We start from the raw sequence: 17,618 nt of genomic DNA, 5'->3' as shown, positions 1-17,618 counted from the left end.
GTAGCCCCAGTCCAACGACACCAGCACCACTGACTCCAGCATTGTCAACAGATGCCTGTGTCTGCACTGCGAACCATGGGTGCCGCACGGAGCCCGTCCAGTGTCGTACCGTCGCCTTGGGCCTTTGATTACAGCGCTTCAGCAACAACAATGCAGCTGCCTGCATGTGACCTCGAGACACTGCACTTCGCACTTCCTCGCTTCACACCGCACCCCTGGTCTTACCGACACTGCAGGAGGCCGTCACCAAACCGCTGCATGCACCATGACCTGTGAGCGCCGCACTTCGCATCGTTCCACTTCGTACCACAGCCCCAATGACATCAACACCAGCGCTCCTGACTTCACCCTCAGCCTGGAGTTCAATTTGCAATGTGTGTGACACCAACGGCCCAACGACCCCTTCACCGACCACCAGAACTGATGCCCACGACACCTGCCAATGCCAGTCACGCCGCACTCTGGATCTCATCGCAAGGATCACAACACCCTACATTTCCAAGGTACTGTTTGACGGTCTTCCCGACACTGTAGCTGGCCGACGACCCGGTGGACGGCCTGAACTGTCAGATTTGTTGTTCAAGGCACTATGATAGCCCCCGATGGAGCTACTAACTGCATATCTTTATTACTGTATGTTGGATTTTTCTCGTTTTAGTCTTGTTTAACATATTAGCTATCTTTCTCAAATGAGTGTGGTGTCCTTTTGTAGTGTTTTCACTGTACTGCTGTGTGTTATGTGCAAATGCTTTACCCATTGTTTCTGAGATAAGCCTGACTGTTTGTGCCAAGCTATCAAGGAGGTGAGCAGGGGTTATCTGAGCTGGGTATCTCCCTTACCCTGACTAGAGTGAGTGTCCCTACTTGGACAGGGTGTAAACTGACTGCCAGTTAAAGGCCACATTTCTAATACGGTGTAATAAGGATTCTGAGAGTAGAAATCATTAAATCTACACTTTGTAAGAGTTGGGAACCAGAACCAAACCTCTTACCTACTGTGGTAATCTGTGAGATTCCTGTAACAAAAAACCTGGCCTGTAGTCTTTAATAACAATCTCTCCTTAAAGGTTAATTGACTTTAACATCTGGTTTTCAACATGTCAGAGAAACTGTATTCATCATAACATTTCATTATATACAATCAGGCCTTCCCACAAGGCAACCATCAAGTACACCATCAGAAACAACAAATATGTACAAAGCACATTCATTAAACTGTATAAAATCCCTACTAATACAGCCAAATAAAGATTACCATAGTGCAATCATCTATCTCCGTAGTTTATACAGGTGGGTCACCAAAACCCTTGCCTACAAAGAGAAATGTGCAAGATTTCATGTAACAAACTACATTCTCCAGGTTTTAGCACAGTGTAATAACAATGCATCCTTAATAGCCCATTTGCTTTAACATGCATTTCAGTAAGGCCAACGTTCTCACTTTTCATTATTTATAGATCACACCTAGGGAATCGGACAATGTCTTTCTCTGTACACTAATTAAGCCCCTTCATCAATAGCTTGTCACTATACCCAGCTAAAGCCCATTACACTAACTGTAAGCTTTCCACAAGACAACCATCTGGCATACAGTGATAAAAGTACAAATGTAGGCACAATTACAGTTGGTAAATCATAATGTTGTATTGCCTAAAAGAGCCTAACAAGGATATTTGTAGTGCATGTCTTGAATCCCCACAGTTTGTTTGGGTGGATCACCAGCACCTAAACATCTGCCTACTACAGTAATCTGTGAAATGTCATGTAACAAAATACCTTCCTATAGCATTAGCACAACGGAATAGCAAACCATTGTAAACGCCAATCGTTTCCAATGCTCCCTTAATACAATAGGTATGTCAGGCCTACTGGCTTTGTCATAACATCCAAACGTTTCATAATAAACACATCAAACCTAATAAAGCTGCCATCACTTCTCCCAATAAACCAATAAAGCCTTTACCCTTTAACATCGGCTTTACACTTTACCTGACACCGGTCTATTCAAGTGCACATAAACAGGCAAACATCATGCATTCAGTTATAAAATTACAAATATGTAGAAAAACACAGCTTGCAAAACAAGAACTATCTCAGTGAAACCACTGAGGTTTTGTCAGAATGGTTGGCCAACAAAAAATGCTTGCCTACTATGATGAGATTAACAAAATATCCATCCAAGTCCTATGAAACAATGTGATAACCACCGACTACTAAAGGCTTACTAGTTTTCACATATGTTTTTCACAATTAATAAGCTAGACCAACCTCCCTTTCCATAATGTTTCATGATATACAGACCAGACACATAGCATCGCATATAAGGTTCCCAGAGTTCCAATCAGGCCTATAGTTTATCCCCATAACCGACTCAGCCGTCAATTTTAAGCGTAAGCTTTTGCACAAAGCAAACATCAGACACACAGTTCTAAAATTACAGTTGGCTAAGCAAAATACTCTCACTTAAAACAGCCTAACAAGGATTCTCACAGAGTAAGCCACACTGGGTGACCAACACCATAATGATTGCCTACTATGGTAATCTGTGAGATTCCATGTAGCAGAATACTTATCTGTAGGGTTATTTATAAGAGTTTGAGTTTATGTATTTGTAAAGAGCATATAAATGCCCAGGGGCATCTCGGTGCTGCCTCAATAGTATTTAAGAGGAAAGAAAAGAGAGAGTGAAAAAGAGGAAAAGTAAAAGTAGCAGTCTGATATTCTATATTAAAGTAGTAATACCAATCCACAATTAAATGACTGTCAACTTTTAACATACTTTTACCAATAAACATGCCATGCCTACTGCCTTTATCATATAATTTCATAATAAACAGATGAGGCCTATAGCTATGATCAATGGCTTGCCACATAACCAGCTCAGGCCCGTTGTATTGAATATAACATTTTACACAAGCCAAAATGTGCAATACAGGCTGTCCTTTTATTGGAAGCACATACATTTGGATGAACTAAATTCTGTACTTTGGGGAAAACAACATGTGGGTGGAGAGCAAGCCCCTCTCTCAGTAGGACTCTGAAAGACATTTTTATGTTGATCTCAAAAGGACACTGTTAATCCAGACCTAAAAATACACATAGATTAGTGTAGCCTGGGGTTCTCATATGCAAAACTCAGCATTGAAGTCTGCAATTAATGACAGCCCTCTTCCCAGCTGTGCTTCTGCCAAAGAAAAAACTGTTAGTTCTCTAGTTATCTAGACATTTTAAGAACATTACAATGTCAAGAGCAGTGCAATGTCATGGGTGTGCCTCTTAAAGCTCAAGCTCTGATAAGCATTGTTTTTTGGAGATATATAATGTCTGACAATTGAACCATGTACTCTTAGCTACCAAAATGTGGGTGGAGACAATGAGCCCTGTTAGGAGTTTGGCGGACAGGTTGCACTGCCCGCCGAACTTTCGACAGGGAGGTTGCTGCCACACTGGCTACCTCCCCGCTGGACCCATTAAGAGTGTCCCGCTAGGTCGGCAGGTGAAAACCTACGTTTCTGCCTGCCCACCCGCCTAGCGGGAAACATGCTACAGCATTGTCTCTGGGTCGTAATTGAGCCGGCGGCAATGCTGTAGCCAGCAGGGTGCACCCGCACCCTCGCAATGTTCATTTTCTGCTAAGCAGACAATGAACATTGCAAAAGGGCTGGGCTGGGGTGGCCCTGCACTGCCCATGCACTTGACATGGGCAGTGCAGGGGCCCCCCCTGTGGCCCCCTGCACCTGTTTTCCGTCAGCCTTTTCATGACAGTGTTACCACCATGAAACGGCTGGCGGAGAACAAGGTCGTAATCCGCAGGGCATGTGGATTAGGATCTCTGCCACTGCCAGACCCCAAGGATCCAAGATCCTGGCGGAGATGGTGGTTCCTTAGTGGTCGGGCCGTCAAGGTTGTTATGTGGCTGGCCGAACGCCACAGCGAGTACGTGTAATGAGGACCAATGTTTCTCTTCTGGTTGTGCTTCTTAAACCTCTTTATTAGGTTAATCACATAGGGGCATATTTATGAGGCCCCTAGCGCCACCTTACGCCACATTTGTGTCATTTGTTTCCGCATCTGTGACGTTAAGGTGGCATTTCCCATGCACCATATTTACAAAGTGGCACAATAAAAGCATTGTGCTACTTTGTAAGTCCTTGCGCCACATTATGGCAACGCCAGTCATAATGTATGCAGGGGGGGTATTTCCATGTTGGGAGGCCCAGAAAACTTGCACAGTGAAATTTACTAGATTTCACTGCGCCATTTTTAGCGTCATTATTAACCCCTCCCTATGCTTTGCTACATTAGCACCATAATTTATGACGCTAATCCAGCAAAGCACCACATTTGTGCCATAAATTATAATGCTAATGTGGACACGCCTGCCTTGGTGCGCCACATGGTAAATACACACACACATGGTGTCATTAGAGGGACGCAGTGGGGTGCTAGAAAAGTGACGTGCCAGGAATGATGCTCTACTTTTCAATAAATATTCCTCAAAATGTCTGTCAAAAACTGAGCTGTCAAGCCAGACCTAAAGGGTATATTTTATATAAAAAATTTGAAATTTATACTACAAGTTAAATACAAGTTTTTTTATAATAGTTTTATAATGCTAGTAACTTATAATACTAAAATAATTGATATTTATCAGATTATTAAAAATACAACCACATTAAATAAAACAATGCTATGTACAACTACATTAAAAAAACTTCAATACCTAAAAAAATGAGATTCATCATTTCTGTCCCACAATATTTTTGAAACCACAATATTTTTAGGACAGTATTTGTTAACCACAATATTTTTCCCTTCAGAGCTGCCCTGGCTGAGTACAACCAATATCATTTGATTGGGAACAATGTTCCTGGCAGGGACGCTGGTTCCCAGGCAGGTCCACCTGCCAGGGTTGTAATGCGAAGGTTGGACCGACACAGCTGCGTCCAAAGACCGGCAGGCTCGTAATGAGGCCCTATGTGTGTGCATGTCTTTACTTTTTGAACAATTGTAGCAGTAAATCCAACATGTTATCATGTCAGCAAACTAAAACGCATGAGTGTGCACGGGTGATACAGGCTAAGACCTCCATATAGCATGTACTTCCAAAACAAAAATGCCATAAATCAGCAATGATAATATAATACTGTAATCAAAAGATACCATTTGGCACCCAACTGCAAGCTAGATGACAAATATCAGAACTGCAGTCTAACAAAATGTCCACTTTATGTCCCATCACCAAAACCTAATTAGAACACAAATGGGATAATTCAGCCATCAACCAATGCCGTAGCCTTGATGCCCAGCTGATCCAATCAATGTCAACCTATGAAAATCACAAAAAAGCCAATGGCTGAGGAGGCAGACGCAGATCAACTTTATCCGCTACCTAATGCACTTGGGATGAATCAATGGCAATACGTAATCAATAAATAAAGATATCTGTAGCCAGACCTACAAAACATTGTTATCAATTATACCTCAAAAGTACTTACTGGTCACAGTTGTTGTATGGTCTGGTCCTGGAAACATTGCTAGGAAAGATAAAGCAAAATTAATAGAGCTCCTTTTTTATGTTCCTAACCTTGTAAGAGATGCCATCACACAATTGATAAAACAAACAAATTTTTAGTTTGACCAATAACAAGTGATGGTGGTCGCAAATTCATTTCAAATGCTCATGGACTTTAAGTCACCATTCTTTCTCTCTTCTTTAACTTTTCTTTGCTGGTCATTGGGTGCCCTAGCAAAGCACCAGCAAATAAAAGTAAGACTGAACGAGGATTTGTACAGCATTTACAAAAATGTATGTTAATTTATGCCCAACATGGGTAAAACATTTTTTGGGGGGTGGGTGATAGCTGAATTCAGCCTTAAAATTAATATTTGTGTAAATCATGATTATTGAGACTGAAATCTATGTGTGTCATAAATAAGAATGCCCCTTGGGGCAAAACGTTAAAGTTGTGATTTAGAAATAACAAATCATGTTATATCACACTGATGTATAGACTATCTTCGGGGATACAAGTGAATACATTTTTTTACTCGCCAATTTGTGAGGGAGGCTGGCTGGTCCAATTTGTTTTTAAGATTTAGATATGACAGTATAAGTACATTTTCTTTATTTTGAAAATTTAAAATAATTTGACAAAATTTATATGGATTGTTCTGTCAACTTTGTTCTGCAAGCTAACCTGTCTCATACCTGAATGCTAGAATTTTTTATTGATCATTGTAATAGGTTTCCTACTTCAATTGTTATGTGTACATATGGGGATGTTTTTAACTTGTAATTTTAAGTGATTGTAATTTTTTTTTATATTGGAAATTGTAGCCTTGAGGAAGCTCATTGTGTTTGTGCAAAACGCACTGGCTGCATGAAGGTATTTCTTGAAGAAAAATAATTGTTTCAATATTAATAAAGGAATGAACTTCACAAAGAAGTTGTTTTGAGATGTCTGAAGTTGTGATTTTTCGAATTTAATTAAGTAACTTCAGGGGCTAAAGGGCACAACTCTGCCTCCTGTGATGCACCTGCACATTTTTTCAATTTAGCAGTGTTCATGAAAACACATGTTTCTACTGATAGTGTGCAGGTCACCTCTCTGTGCCTCATCTCCAGACTCCTGAAGACAGGCGAGGAGGAGGGGAGTCTGCGAGTTGAGGCAAGATCCTGCCCCAGAGTGCTGTTACAACACGTCACTCTAGCTGGATGTCTGGATTGCGCATGTATAAGGGGCATTGTTCAACCACACTCCCCTCACACAGGCACAATCCATTGTATTAGCAGACATACTGCACATGTCTCAGGCAGCACACCACATCTGCTAGAATGTGGCTGTCAGGGTGCACATCAGGGCATCCTTGAAGCCAATGATGGGCCATATAGAGCAGCAGGGGCAGGATCCCCAGCATTTTACTGGCTTCTTGTAAGGCTGTTCTTCCAGTCCTAGCAAGCGCTGGGAGAGTGATTGAGGTGGGTCTTCCCCTTTTCAAGCCAGTCTTTCTGCTCAGTCTAGCTCCTTGTTTGGAAGCATGGCTTGCCGGTTTCATGCACAGCACCAAATTCCTGCTGTGATGCTGCTATGGAGTTGCAAGCTAAGTAAACAATGCAAGTGAAAAAATATTATTTCTCAATGCAAGGGTGTATGAACTTTTGAGTGTCTTTGAGTGACTGAGAGTGAATGGGATTTAGTGAAAGTGCATGTGGGTGTTTTTGAAAGTGTCAATGAGAGTGAAAGTGAGTGGCAATCTGAGTTTGAGAGTTTGTATGAGTAAGTGAAAGTGAGTACGAGAGACTGAGTGAAGGGGTATGAGTGTGTTAAATTAATGATTGATTGGAGGTTGTGAGAGGGAATGGAAGTGAGTCAGGGCTGTAGCTATCAGTGGTACAGCAGGTGCAGTTGCACTAGGGCTCAGAGTCAGTGAGTGTGTGTAAGTGTGTTAGTAAGGGAGAAAGGGAACCAGTGAGTATGAGTCCATCTGTATGTGAGTAACAGTGAATGGGAATGAGTATGAATGAAAATAAGTACGTGAGAGAATGTGAGTCAGAGTGAGGCGGAAGTAGTAAAGACATATTTACTAATCTTTCATGCAACATAGGGCAGCACAGTTGCTGCGCTGCATTGCGTGAAAGGCGCTGGTGCACTGCGTGCAGCCTAACACCAATGCAGGGTGCCTGCATTACAGGGAGGAGTGTTTTTGTGCAGGAAGGAACTGCACTAAAACAGCATCTTAGAGGTGTTTTCATCGTTCTATGTGTGTAGGAGAACACAGCATACATAGAAAGAGGACATAACAAGAAAACATGGAGATATTTCTCCTTGTTATGCCTTACTGGGAAAGCTGTGGTATTTTAGAATATTCCCACATTTTCAGATTTAATAAATCTGGAAATGCACCAAAATCCATGGGTGAAGACCGCCACATCGGGTAGAGACCACCAGGGTCGGAATGACCACCTGAGCGTCTTAACTCTATGCTTGCTTCACATTATCTTGCCTTTTTGCATGCCTTTTACTCTCAAGTGTGAGCTTGGACACCCCTATGCAGATGACCCGCTGATTTCCTCATCAATCTTTCCCAAAAGAAAGCAGACGCCTTTAAGGAGCTCCTGTGTTGGGCTACAACTGATGATGACCCCACAAGACATGCCCTATGAATAGTCATGTAGATCTGACCAAAGTACAAGCTACCCGGTCCCTCTCTGTACCAGAAACAATCCAGGGCAACTCCAAACATGTGCTTCAGTATCAAAATGCTTGCAGAAGTTTTCTTCAGTGTTCGAGACCATCTTTCATTCACAAAGTGCTCAGATGTCCTAATGATTAAAAGCTCCCCTGGAGTCAAGAACTTAGAGTGTCTTAAACTATCAAAGTACTTACAGTTTTGGAAAATGTCTATAACTGATCTGGTGGTAGGTAAAAAGGAGGGAATAACCAATCCACACTGACAGGGTCACTTACACCTAGGTGCTAATATTCTGCATGAATCCTCTTAGTCAATGCAATGTTTCTATAGGGTCTGTCAGTGGTATGGGAGCCCAATCTGTACTTGTCAGAAGCACCTCCCCATGCCCCTATTTAAGCCCTTTTAAAAGTGGGTGTGTTCCAAGCATCACTGCACTTTCACCTTTGTTGCCAGCACCTTCTAAACGTACTCTGAACGTTTACAAGAATACATTTCCATGAGTATTGAGGGTGGGAAAATGAATGGACAATGTTTTAAGTACCTACAAAGTCCTGCGACAGGCACTCATCATTCCTTGTTTTATACCAAGAACCTTAACTTATTCGGGTGGAAAGGTCTACCTAGATATGTGAGATTTATACAGGTGTAAGTAAGTTTCTGCTTGGAAAGTCTGATTCTGCAAATTGGGTTTTTGGTTTTGTATGCAATAATCCGGTTTTTAAGTACACTTATCAGTGAAAACTACAACTATAAAAAACTATGGGGAGTGGGCCTAATCCATGCAGAACAAAGAACTCCTTCAAACTTTTCATGTCTTAATGTAATAGGTTATATACATGAAACCCTTAATTTCATTGCAGTTGCCTTACCTTGCCATTTTGCCTATGTGTCTGTATCTCCAATATGGCACACAATCCTCTTATGTGGGTACTAACTTTTCCTCCTTGCAATTAGTACTATAAAAAGGGTTTCATGAACCTGTGGTGCCTTCTATATTAAAGTATCCATAACACATACCAACATGTTTCCGCCAGCATAAAGGCCCTAGTTCAGTACTAATGTCAATGAATCGATAATATGTCTAAGGGAGTTTTCTTCCTTGTGATATATGCCCTATAATACTAAAGTTTCATTGATGGAAACCCATACGTGGCGGTGAAGCAGCAAGTAGCAAGATGAATTCATGAGTGATTCTTTCAGTCTATGCACTCTCTAATATCCAGAGCAGTAGCTGGTGCAGCTTTTTTTCCTAAATGTGGTGTCAGTTCTGGCCATAATGCCTTTATTGTGAGTTTAACGCCACGCTGTCTGGGGCTCTTACAAGCTGGGTGGCCATTCACAATTCATAAGTGTGAGACCTGACAGCCTTAGGGTGGTCACCCCTAACTTTTTGCCTGCCTCCCTTCACTTAAGACTCTGCACACTTTACCACTGCTAACCAGTGCTAAAGTGCATATGCTCTCGCCCTTTAAACATGGTAACATTGGATCATACCCAATTGGACGATTTAATGTACTTATAAGTCCCTAGAGATAGTGCACTGTGTGTGCCCAGGGCCTGTAGATTAAATGCTATTAGCGGGCCGGCAGCACTTATTGTGCCACCCACTTAAGTAGCCCCTTAACCTGGTCTCAGGTCTGCCATTGCAAGGCTTGTGTGTGCAGTTTCACTGGCAATTCAACTTGGCATTTAAAAGTACTTGCCAGGCCTAAAACTCCCCCTTTTCTACATATAAGACACCCCTAAGGTATGCCCTAGGTAACCCATAGGGCAGGGTGCTGTGTAGGCAAAAGGCAGGACATGTACCTATGTAGTTTACATGTCCTGGTAGTGTAAAACTCCTAAATTTGTTTTTACACTGCTCTGAGGCCTGCTCCATTCATAGGCTAACATTGGGGCCACCCTCATACAATGTTTGAGTGGTAGCTGCTGAACTGAAAGGAGTAGGAAGATCATATTTAGTATGGCCAGAATGGTGACATTAAATCCTGCTGACTGGCGAAGTGGGATTTAATATTACTATTTTAGAAATGCCACTTTTAGAAAGTGAGCATTTATCTGCACTTAAATCTTTCTGTGCCTTACAATCCACGTCTGGTTGGGTTTAGTTGACAGCTCCTTGTGCATTCACTCAGACACACCTCAAACACAGGATACTCAGCCTCACTTGCATACATCTGCATTTTGAATGGGTCTTCCTGGGCTGGGAGGGTGAGGTCCTGCTCTCACACAAAGGACTGCCACACCCCCTACTGGGACGCTTGCAGACAGGATTGAACTGAAAGGGGACCTGGTGCACTTCTAAGCCACTCTTTGAAGTCTCCCCCACTTAAAAGGCACTTTTGGGTATATAAACAAGGCCTCTGTCCCTACCAACTCAGACACTTCCTGGAGAAGAAACTTGTAACCAGAACCTGCATCCTGCCAAGAAGAACTGCCTGGCTGCCCAAAATTTTTTCACTAGATTAGCTGGATCCCGATCTTTCCAGAAACAAGTTTATTTACGCACTCCCTCCTGTTCCTTTAACAGTGAGGTTGAGTCCGCCCAGGTGGCACTGTCCTACCTGGGTGGGTCTAGGTGGTCAAATGATGAAGCATGACACTATATAGTGTGTGAGACCACCTAGTCCGTAAAAGGAACTCCCCCCGGTGTCTCTCCCCGCGCATGCACTCTGCAGTTACTTACTGACATTTCACTGACATTACCTTTCCAAATAGGAACACGTACAACCTAGGGCTACGCTGGTACCCGCGACGCCCTCTTTAGAGAACCCCGTACTTTCTTGTGTACTTTGCCCAAAAGACTCACCTGACTGCTTTCTGTGAAGGACTGCTGCCTTGCTGCTCCTTGGCTGAGGTGAAGAAGTGCTCTCTAAGGGTTTGGATAGAGCTTCGCCTCCTGTTCCCTGAAGTCTCAGGACCAAAAAGACTTCATCCCTTCAAGAAGGACTCCTTGTGCGGCGAAATTTGATGCACAGCCTGCCAGAAACGATGGACAGCCTGCACCACGGTAAAAATTTCACTGCATGCCGAACGACGCAGCCCGACTTCGGAACGAGAAGATTGATGCAAAGCCAGCATACCGACCGGAGATTCGAGGCATGACCCACTGGATCGGTGCATAGCCAAGCCGGAACGACACAGCCCGACTTCCAGAGAGGAATCGACGCAGCGCCCGCCATGCGGTAGAAAATTCAACGCAATGCCCACCGGATCGACGCAGCTCCTGTGACTTCGTCCAGCCAGCGCAGGAAATCGACACACCATCCCCGGGGCGTCTGAAAACCCCGCAACCCGAAGAGGATCCACTACTGAGCGCCAGAAATCGACTCACAGCCATCCCTGCGTGGAAACTAAATGACGCATCGCCGTGTGCGGCCCAAGAAATCAACGCACACCCCTTTGTTCCCACGCTTCTCCTCCTCTGCGGCCCTTTGAGGAGATTTTATACACGAACCAGGTACTTTGTGCTTGAAAGAGACTTTGTTTGCTTTTAAAAGACTTAAGACACTTTATATCACTTTTCAGTGATATCTCTACATTTACTTATTACATCTTTGATCATTTTGACCTGCATTTATCCAGATAAAAATTATATATTTTTCTAAACACTGTGTGGTGTATTTTTGTGGTGCTATATGGTGGTATTGTATAATTTACTTTACACATTGCCTTCTAAGGTAAGCCTGACTGCTCAGTGCCAAGCTACCAGAGGGTGGGCACAGGATAATTTAGATTGTGTGTGACTTACCCTGACTAGAGTGAGGGTCCTTGCTTGGACATGGGGTAACCTGACTGCCAACCAAAGACCCAATTTCTAACAATAAGGGAAAGTTGACTCGGATAAGTGTGGTTCAGTGTAAAGTCCCAGGCTAATTTCTTTCTTGTGGACACAAATGTGGAGTAGTTCAAGCTCCTTGTCAGTACATTTAAACCTTGACCGTCCTGGAGATACCTTAAGAGGTGTTGTCAGAAAGTCTTTTTACAGGTACAGAAGTAGGAATCTCTACACTCCTTAGCTACCCTGATTCTAGTGTACGCTGTAAGTGGACACTTTTTGGGTAACTGTCCCACTCTCCACTCCCAATGGCTAAGGAGTGACTTCACTCTAAAATGAAGTGATCTTAAATAGTGCTATGCACTAAATACATTTATTTCATTTGTAAAATACTCACTGGTTTCTTCTGTAGTTGCTTGACCTACAAGCAGGGAAGGAAAAGTCAGAAAGAGATTTAAGCACATTTCATTTCAGAAAATAATTTAGCAATAGCCTACGATGGACATTATTGCAGACCTTGAATGATGTATCTGTCATAGGGAGTGACACAGGAACATGTTTTTTTAATAGGTGCCATGAGTGAGGTCTGAGAGAGGGTAAGAGGCTTGATGTCATGTTGATTAGTCAACAGACCTTTTGACTATCCTTTTGATGGAACATTTACAGGTCTATGCAGACTCTACTAAAAACACTTTATTAGAACGTGATGCAAAATGTGTCATTGCCACAAAGAATGTAAAGTGGCAGATGCTCTGGTGGCTCTGATTGTGTAAGAAGGTGACATCTAACACTGACAGTAGGTTATTAGAAACCAAGACAAATTTGCAGTTTGATAGAAATCATCATTGCATTCTAGTTATAAATTAGCAGTTATGTAATCACAGAATTAGCATTTGCCGTGCTCAGAAGTCTGGAAAGTGATATACAGCATGTCTTACATCTATTGATGGGAGTATACAGCATTTCAGCACGCTCCCCTGTAAAAGGAAATTAAAAAAACATCATTAACACCGTTAATGACACAAACAAAGACATACTAAGTAGAAAACATTACTTAATTGATCGTTAATCATATATATTCCCTCTAAAATCATAAAAGGCAAAAAAAAATATCAAAAACATATTGATGCATGAGTTCATTCTGGAAAATGTATTTTAAATATGCGTTTTTAAATCATGCATAAAGAAGGCACCACAACTTTGTCTTTTTTAGGTCTTAACTACAGACAGGCATAGCTCTCTGTTGGCAAGACTTACTGTTTCAAATGCATTACATATACACTTAGAGGGGGCTTTTGGTCCGCCCCTTGCTCATGATTGGATAGCTTTGTTATCTAACTCACTTCTCTACTCCTAACTCGATTCATAATGCATAAAAAAATGTCCGCCGTGGATGCATGCCCATTATTTACATTTTCTTACAAGATGGCTGCTGCAGATGGGCGGGCATTTACAGTGGCTGTCTATGACAGCAACAAGCATTGGCATAGACAATAGCTTTCAGAGCAGCTAAGTATATGTCAATGCTTGTTCTCTAAATGTAATCAGATTCCCTAATCAGTTTTAATCATTTCGCTGAAAATACCTACTTAGCAATACATTTCAAAAGACAGAGGGAAATGATGGTTCTACATCAAGAGTGTGCAAGAGTGAAAAGGTGGCTCTGCCATTTAAGAATCCTGGTAACTCTTTTAGAACTAATCTTGCCTTCTTTGAATACATCTTGGAAATCCTCTACGTTTTCTGTTTGAACAAATCTAATGAATAGCTCACATGAGATATACACAAGGACCCTTACGTGAAAGAACCTTAACCCTATTTCTTGTCCCAATACTTACCTCAGGGATGGTTTCCTCTCCTTCCTCTTCCTAGCCTTCTCCAGAATATGATGAGGATGTTAACTCTTTGGTGGCGAGGCTATGCCTCGCTCTAAATTTCACTGAAGTAAGTTTTGGTACGAGAAACAGGATATTTGGAGTAATGAGAATTACCGGTAAGTAATGAATTCATTTGCAAGGCCACCCCTTGCATAAAGCCTAGCAGCACAGTTGTCCTTGGTCAGTGCAAGTGTGCAAATCATTGTGAGTCCATGCAGAGTATTCTTCAGATCGACATTTCTCTAGTGTGAATGTGACCACGTGCAAAGTGTGCTCCGTGCAATCAGACTGCCCAAATTTCATTAAAAAAGTCTTTGTGAGATGGGCCCAGTTCTCCTACATCCTTTAATGGGATGGTCTGACCATCTTCTATGGTACGATCACTTATGAATCATAAGTAACACAACATATTCCTTTAAGATCACTGCAGTTTCTAAGGTTGATGGGACTTATGTTGCACATTTGAGTTCAGAAGAAGGCCTAGGAATATCTTTCTATGGGAACTATGTAAGCTTTTCAAAAAACTAAGGACACATCTTTCACAGGGAATATTTAAAACTCAGATTGATCTTTGACCTTACACCTCCACATGATTTCTTGCCCAATAAATGGCAGCATGATAGAAGCGGGACAGCATGGGTAGGAAGATCTCTGGGGCAAATTGCAAATTTTAACGTGATTCCGCAGTTGGGCAGTCTCCATCATAGGCTCATGAAGTCACCACCCAAGGCACAGGAGACCACTCAGTCTCTGGAGGGTCTGGAGCTCAACTGTTTTTTTCTTTTTTTTTTTTTACAAAAAACATCTTCTTATTGATTTTAACTCTTATATCATGAACATTCTTACACCATACCGACAGAGTGCATCATTGTAAAATTAAAAAACTGTATGCATATTTCTCAAAATTGTTCCAAACCATGCAAGTGCCACAGTTTCTGTTTAGGGGGACGCAACAACATCCTTTCAGAGGGATACTCCTATTTCTTCAAAGGAGATCTATTATACAAAGGGTCAGCAGTGCTTAATCTGTGAAAAAATAAGTGTCAGGACCCTCGTCAGGAAGCCACCCCCACTTACACCACCCATTACTACTGGTGGCACTGCCAATGACAGTACCTACACACCTACTAATCATCACACTACCACAAGAGTGACAATTCAGATTGTTCGAGGAGAAAAGCTATAAGAATGGTTTAAACAGCTGGTAGTAGTTCTTTTTTAATGTACATTGAATTAATAAACAACTGTTGTTCTCCTCATCTCTAAATTACACAAATACCACCACCATGTGGCAGCTGTCATAAGTGCTTATGCTATCAATTCAGTGCAGTGCTGAGCACCAGAAACCACCGGCTACAATTAAGCACTGGGGTTCAGTCATCCTCACTAATTTTTCTGCAAATGTCACTACATCATCTGTAAGCTCTTCAGTCCTACATATTTTTTTCATATGTTGTTCATCCACCACCACCCACTCCCACAAATCTTTCTTCCACCATGCTACACCTGGGGCCCTCAGAGGTACCCCGTTAATGGCCATCTATCATTTCACAAGAAAGGAACCGAAGGCCCTCAGTCTAATTTTACTGTGTTTACGCTTCGGATAGATCCTCATCAAACAGGTCTTTATGGCCAGCTCTATGTTTATTCCAGTTATTTCATTCATAGCAGTTACAGATGCTTCAAACCTCTGCCACCTTCAGACATTCCCGTGTCATGTGTTAAACATTAGCCATAAGAACACACATCTACACCATGCAGGCAATCTGCCTGGATACATCAGGGCCAGCTTACTAGGGTAGCTCACCTGGTTTAAGGTAATCATAAACCTTCACTGTAGCTGGCTGCAGATTGTCCACCACAAGCTCTTGATGGGTAGTGAAGGAGTATGCGTGCGTTCTGTAATCCATCTACGTAGAGAAGGAGAGACAAGAGCAACGTTGATGTAGAGAGGAACAAACGGAGAGCCTGAGACTGAGAAGCTGAGGGAGAGTGTGATAACTCCTCCAGCTCCAGCAGGGCTGAATTGGGCAACCAAAAGCAGACTTGGCAAAAATGCTCAAACTAGCAACACTCCCTTCCTATTCTCACCCTATCTCTCCATTTTCATTCCATCCATTCTCTCCCTCCTCCCTCTCTGTGCACTCACTCGCTCTCCATCCCTCTCTCTCCCTCTTTCTGTCTCTCCGTTGGGACACCCTGTGCCTGCTGCAATTAACCAGGGAAGTTGCAGAAAGTGACAGAGGCATCTGGGCTTTCAAATCCAGCTTCCAAGGACTCCAGCCCAATGGGGAAATGGCCAGTGGTAAAAAAAAGGCCTGTCCTGCCATTGGCTGCAATAGGAGAAGTAGATTTTAGAAAGGGCAGGGCGAAGAACTCACATTCTGCAGAAGAAGTCACAAAACAGTTTCTTAGAGGACAAAAGGCCCAGACGTAAGTCACAGATCCCAAATGGGTAGCATTTCATAGAAACATGTGTCTATAGAAATACGTTTATCAGAATAATGTGACCAACGTTGGCAAAATCCATTTGGATGCTTCCTAGTAGAAAGTCACATCACTATTGATGAGACACTTACTAGTACACATCCTCTCTCTGTGGCAGTGTTGTGGGGCAGCAGTCTCTGATCTTCTGTGGGGAGCTGAATTCAGGGAGGACTTCGTAGTGAGCTGCCCCTGTTCTGTGGTGTTGTGGTGGTGATTTTTGCTCTCCTCTGGTTGTCATAACCAAGTCATACTTACTTGAGGAATACTCTTGGTCTATGATGAGGTCTCATCCACATAAAATTAAGCTTTCATGAGATTTTTCTCATGGGAAAGTTTTTCACCCTACAACAGCACCCCATGGTGCATCAGTGATGCTGCCTTCCGGTTAGGCCTAGCTACACTGCAGTGGCACCATACACAATCCATGTCAGCAGAATTAAATGGTCTGACTCCGAGACTTGCCTGATAAAAATTCATTGTTACAGTGTGCATTCATTTAATTATTTCAATGGAAGTAAGCCAAAACTACAATTTCTGGGATGCATTAGATTGGGCAATGGAAGACCATGATTTGTCATACTGTGGCCTTCCACCATGGCCCTAGGTGGCTAACCTGTTACCCTGGGTTAATGGGGCAACCTGATACAAGCATTTGTTGAGGTGTAAGGATGCAGATCTCACTGTGGTGAACATGTTGTTTAGGAATTTACTATCATAAGTTGAGGTACAACGTCGGTCACCGCATCAAAGGAATGCAACCATGCATCTCTCAAAGTGGTGACTGTCTGTGTTATTTACAAATCCTCACTGGGATACTGAACCTGCAAGAGTGAGATACTGTGGCAGGCAAAGTTTGGTGGGGAGTAAAGAGATATGAGGTGGAATCAAGGCTACGCAGCCTTGGTATTTGGTGTGCCGACATAGAATTGGGCCGGCTGTGGGCATCTGAGCAAAACTTTGTGTGTCAATACTTGTTCTGTTACAAATTAAGCACTGTGTCCACTGCAGATCATTGGCAGAATTTCTGCTGAACGGCCATGGTTATGAACTCCAAATGTGGTACCATTTTCACTGCTAGTATGGGCGATGGTAGAAGTTTACCACACTGATGGCAATAATGCCACACTAAAAACTGTTGACTAACCTCTTGGTTGCAATTATTTTTACTGCTGCATTCCCACTTTGGTGAAATCGGTATTAGGATGACTGAACCCACAGGGACATGGCCAGGAAGCCAAAAAAATATTTTCCAGCCTTCTCTGTCCTCTGGCTAACCACAT

General features: G+C 42.6%; 1 protein-coding gene across 1 annotated transcript in view; it reads right to left on the bottom strand.

Moving 5' to 3' along the window:
- Positions 1 to 17,618, bottom strand: part of LOC138246827 (alpha-2-macroglobulin-like protein 1) — a 262,402-nt gene that overhangs the window by 44,377 nt on the left and 200,407 nt on the right. Inside the window, exons 34-37 of the mRNA XM_069201584.1 lie at positions 15,659 to 15,761; positions 12,913 to 12,951; positions 12,372 to 12,395; positions 5,499 to 5,537 (exon numbers count right to left, since the gene is read on the bottom strand). Of these exons, the coding sequence (XP_069057685.1) occupies positions 5,499 to 5,537; positions 12,372 to 12,395; positions 12,913 to 12,951; positions 15,659 to 15,761 (205 nt within the window). The remainder of the gene's footprint in view (positions 1 to 5,498; positions 5,538 to 12,371; positions 12,396 to 12,912; positions 12,952 to 15,658; positions 15,762 to 17,618) is intronic.

Source organism: Pleurodeles waltl, chromosome 7, assembly GCF_031143425.1.
Source record: "Pleurodeles waltl isolate 20211129_DDA chromosome 7, aPleWal1.hap1.20221129, whole genome shotgun sequence".
Lineage (NCBI taxonomy): Eukaryota > Metazoa > Chordata > Amphibia > Caudata > Salamandridae > Pleurodeles > Pleurodeles waltl.
The sequence above is the reverse complement of the archived record's forward strand: the minus strand, read 5'-3'. Positions and strand labels throughout refer to the sequence as shown.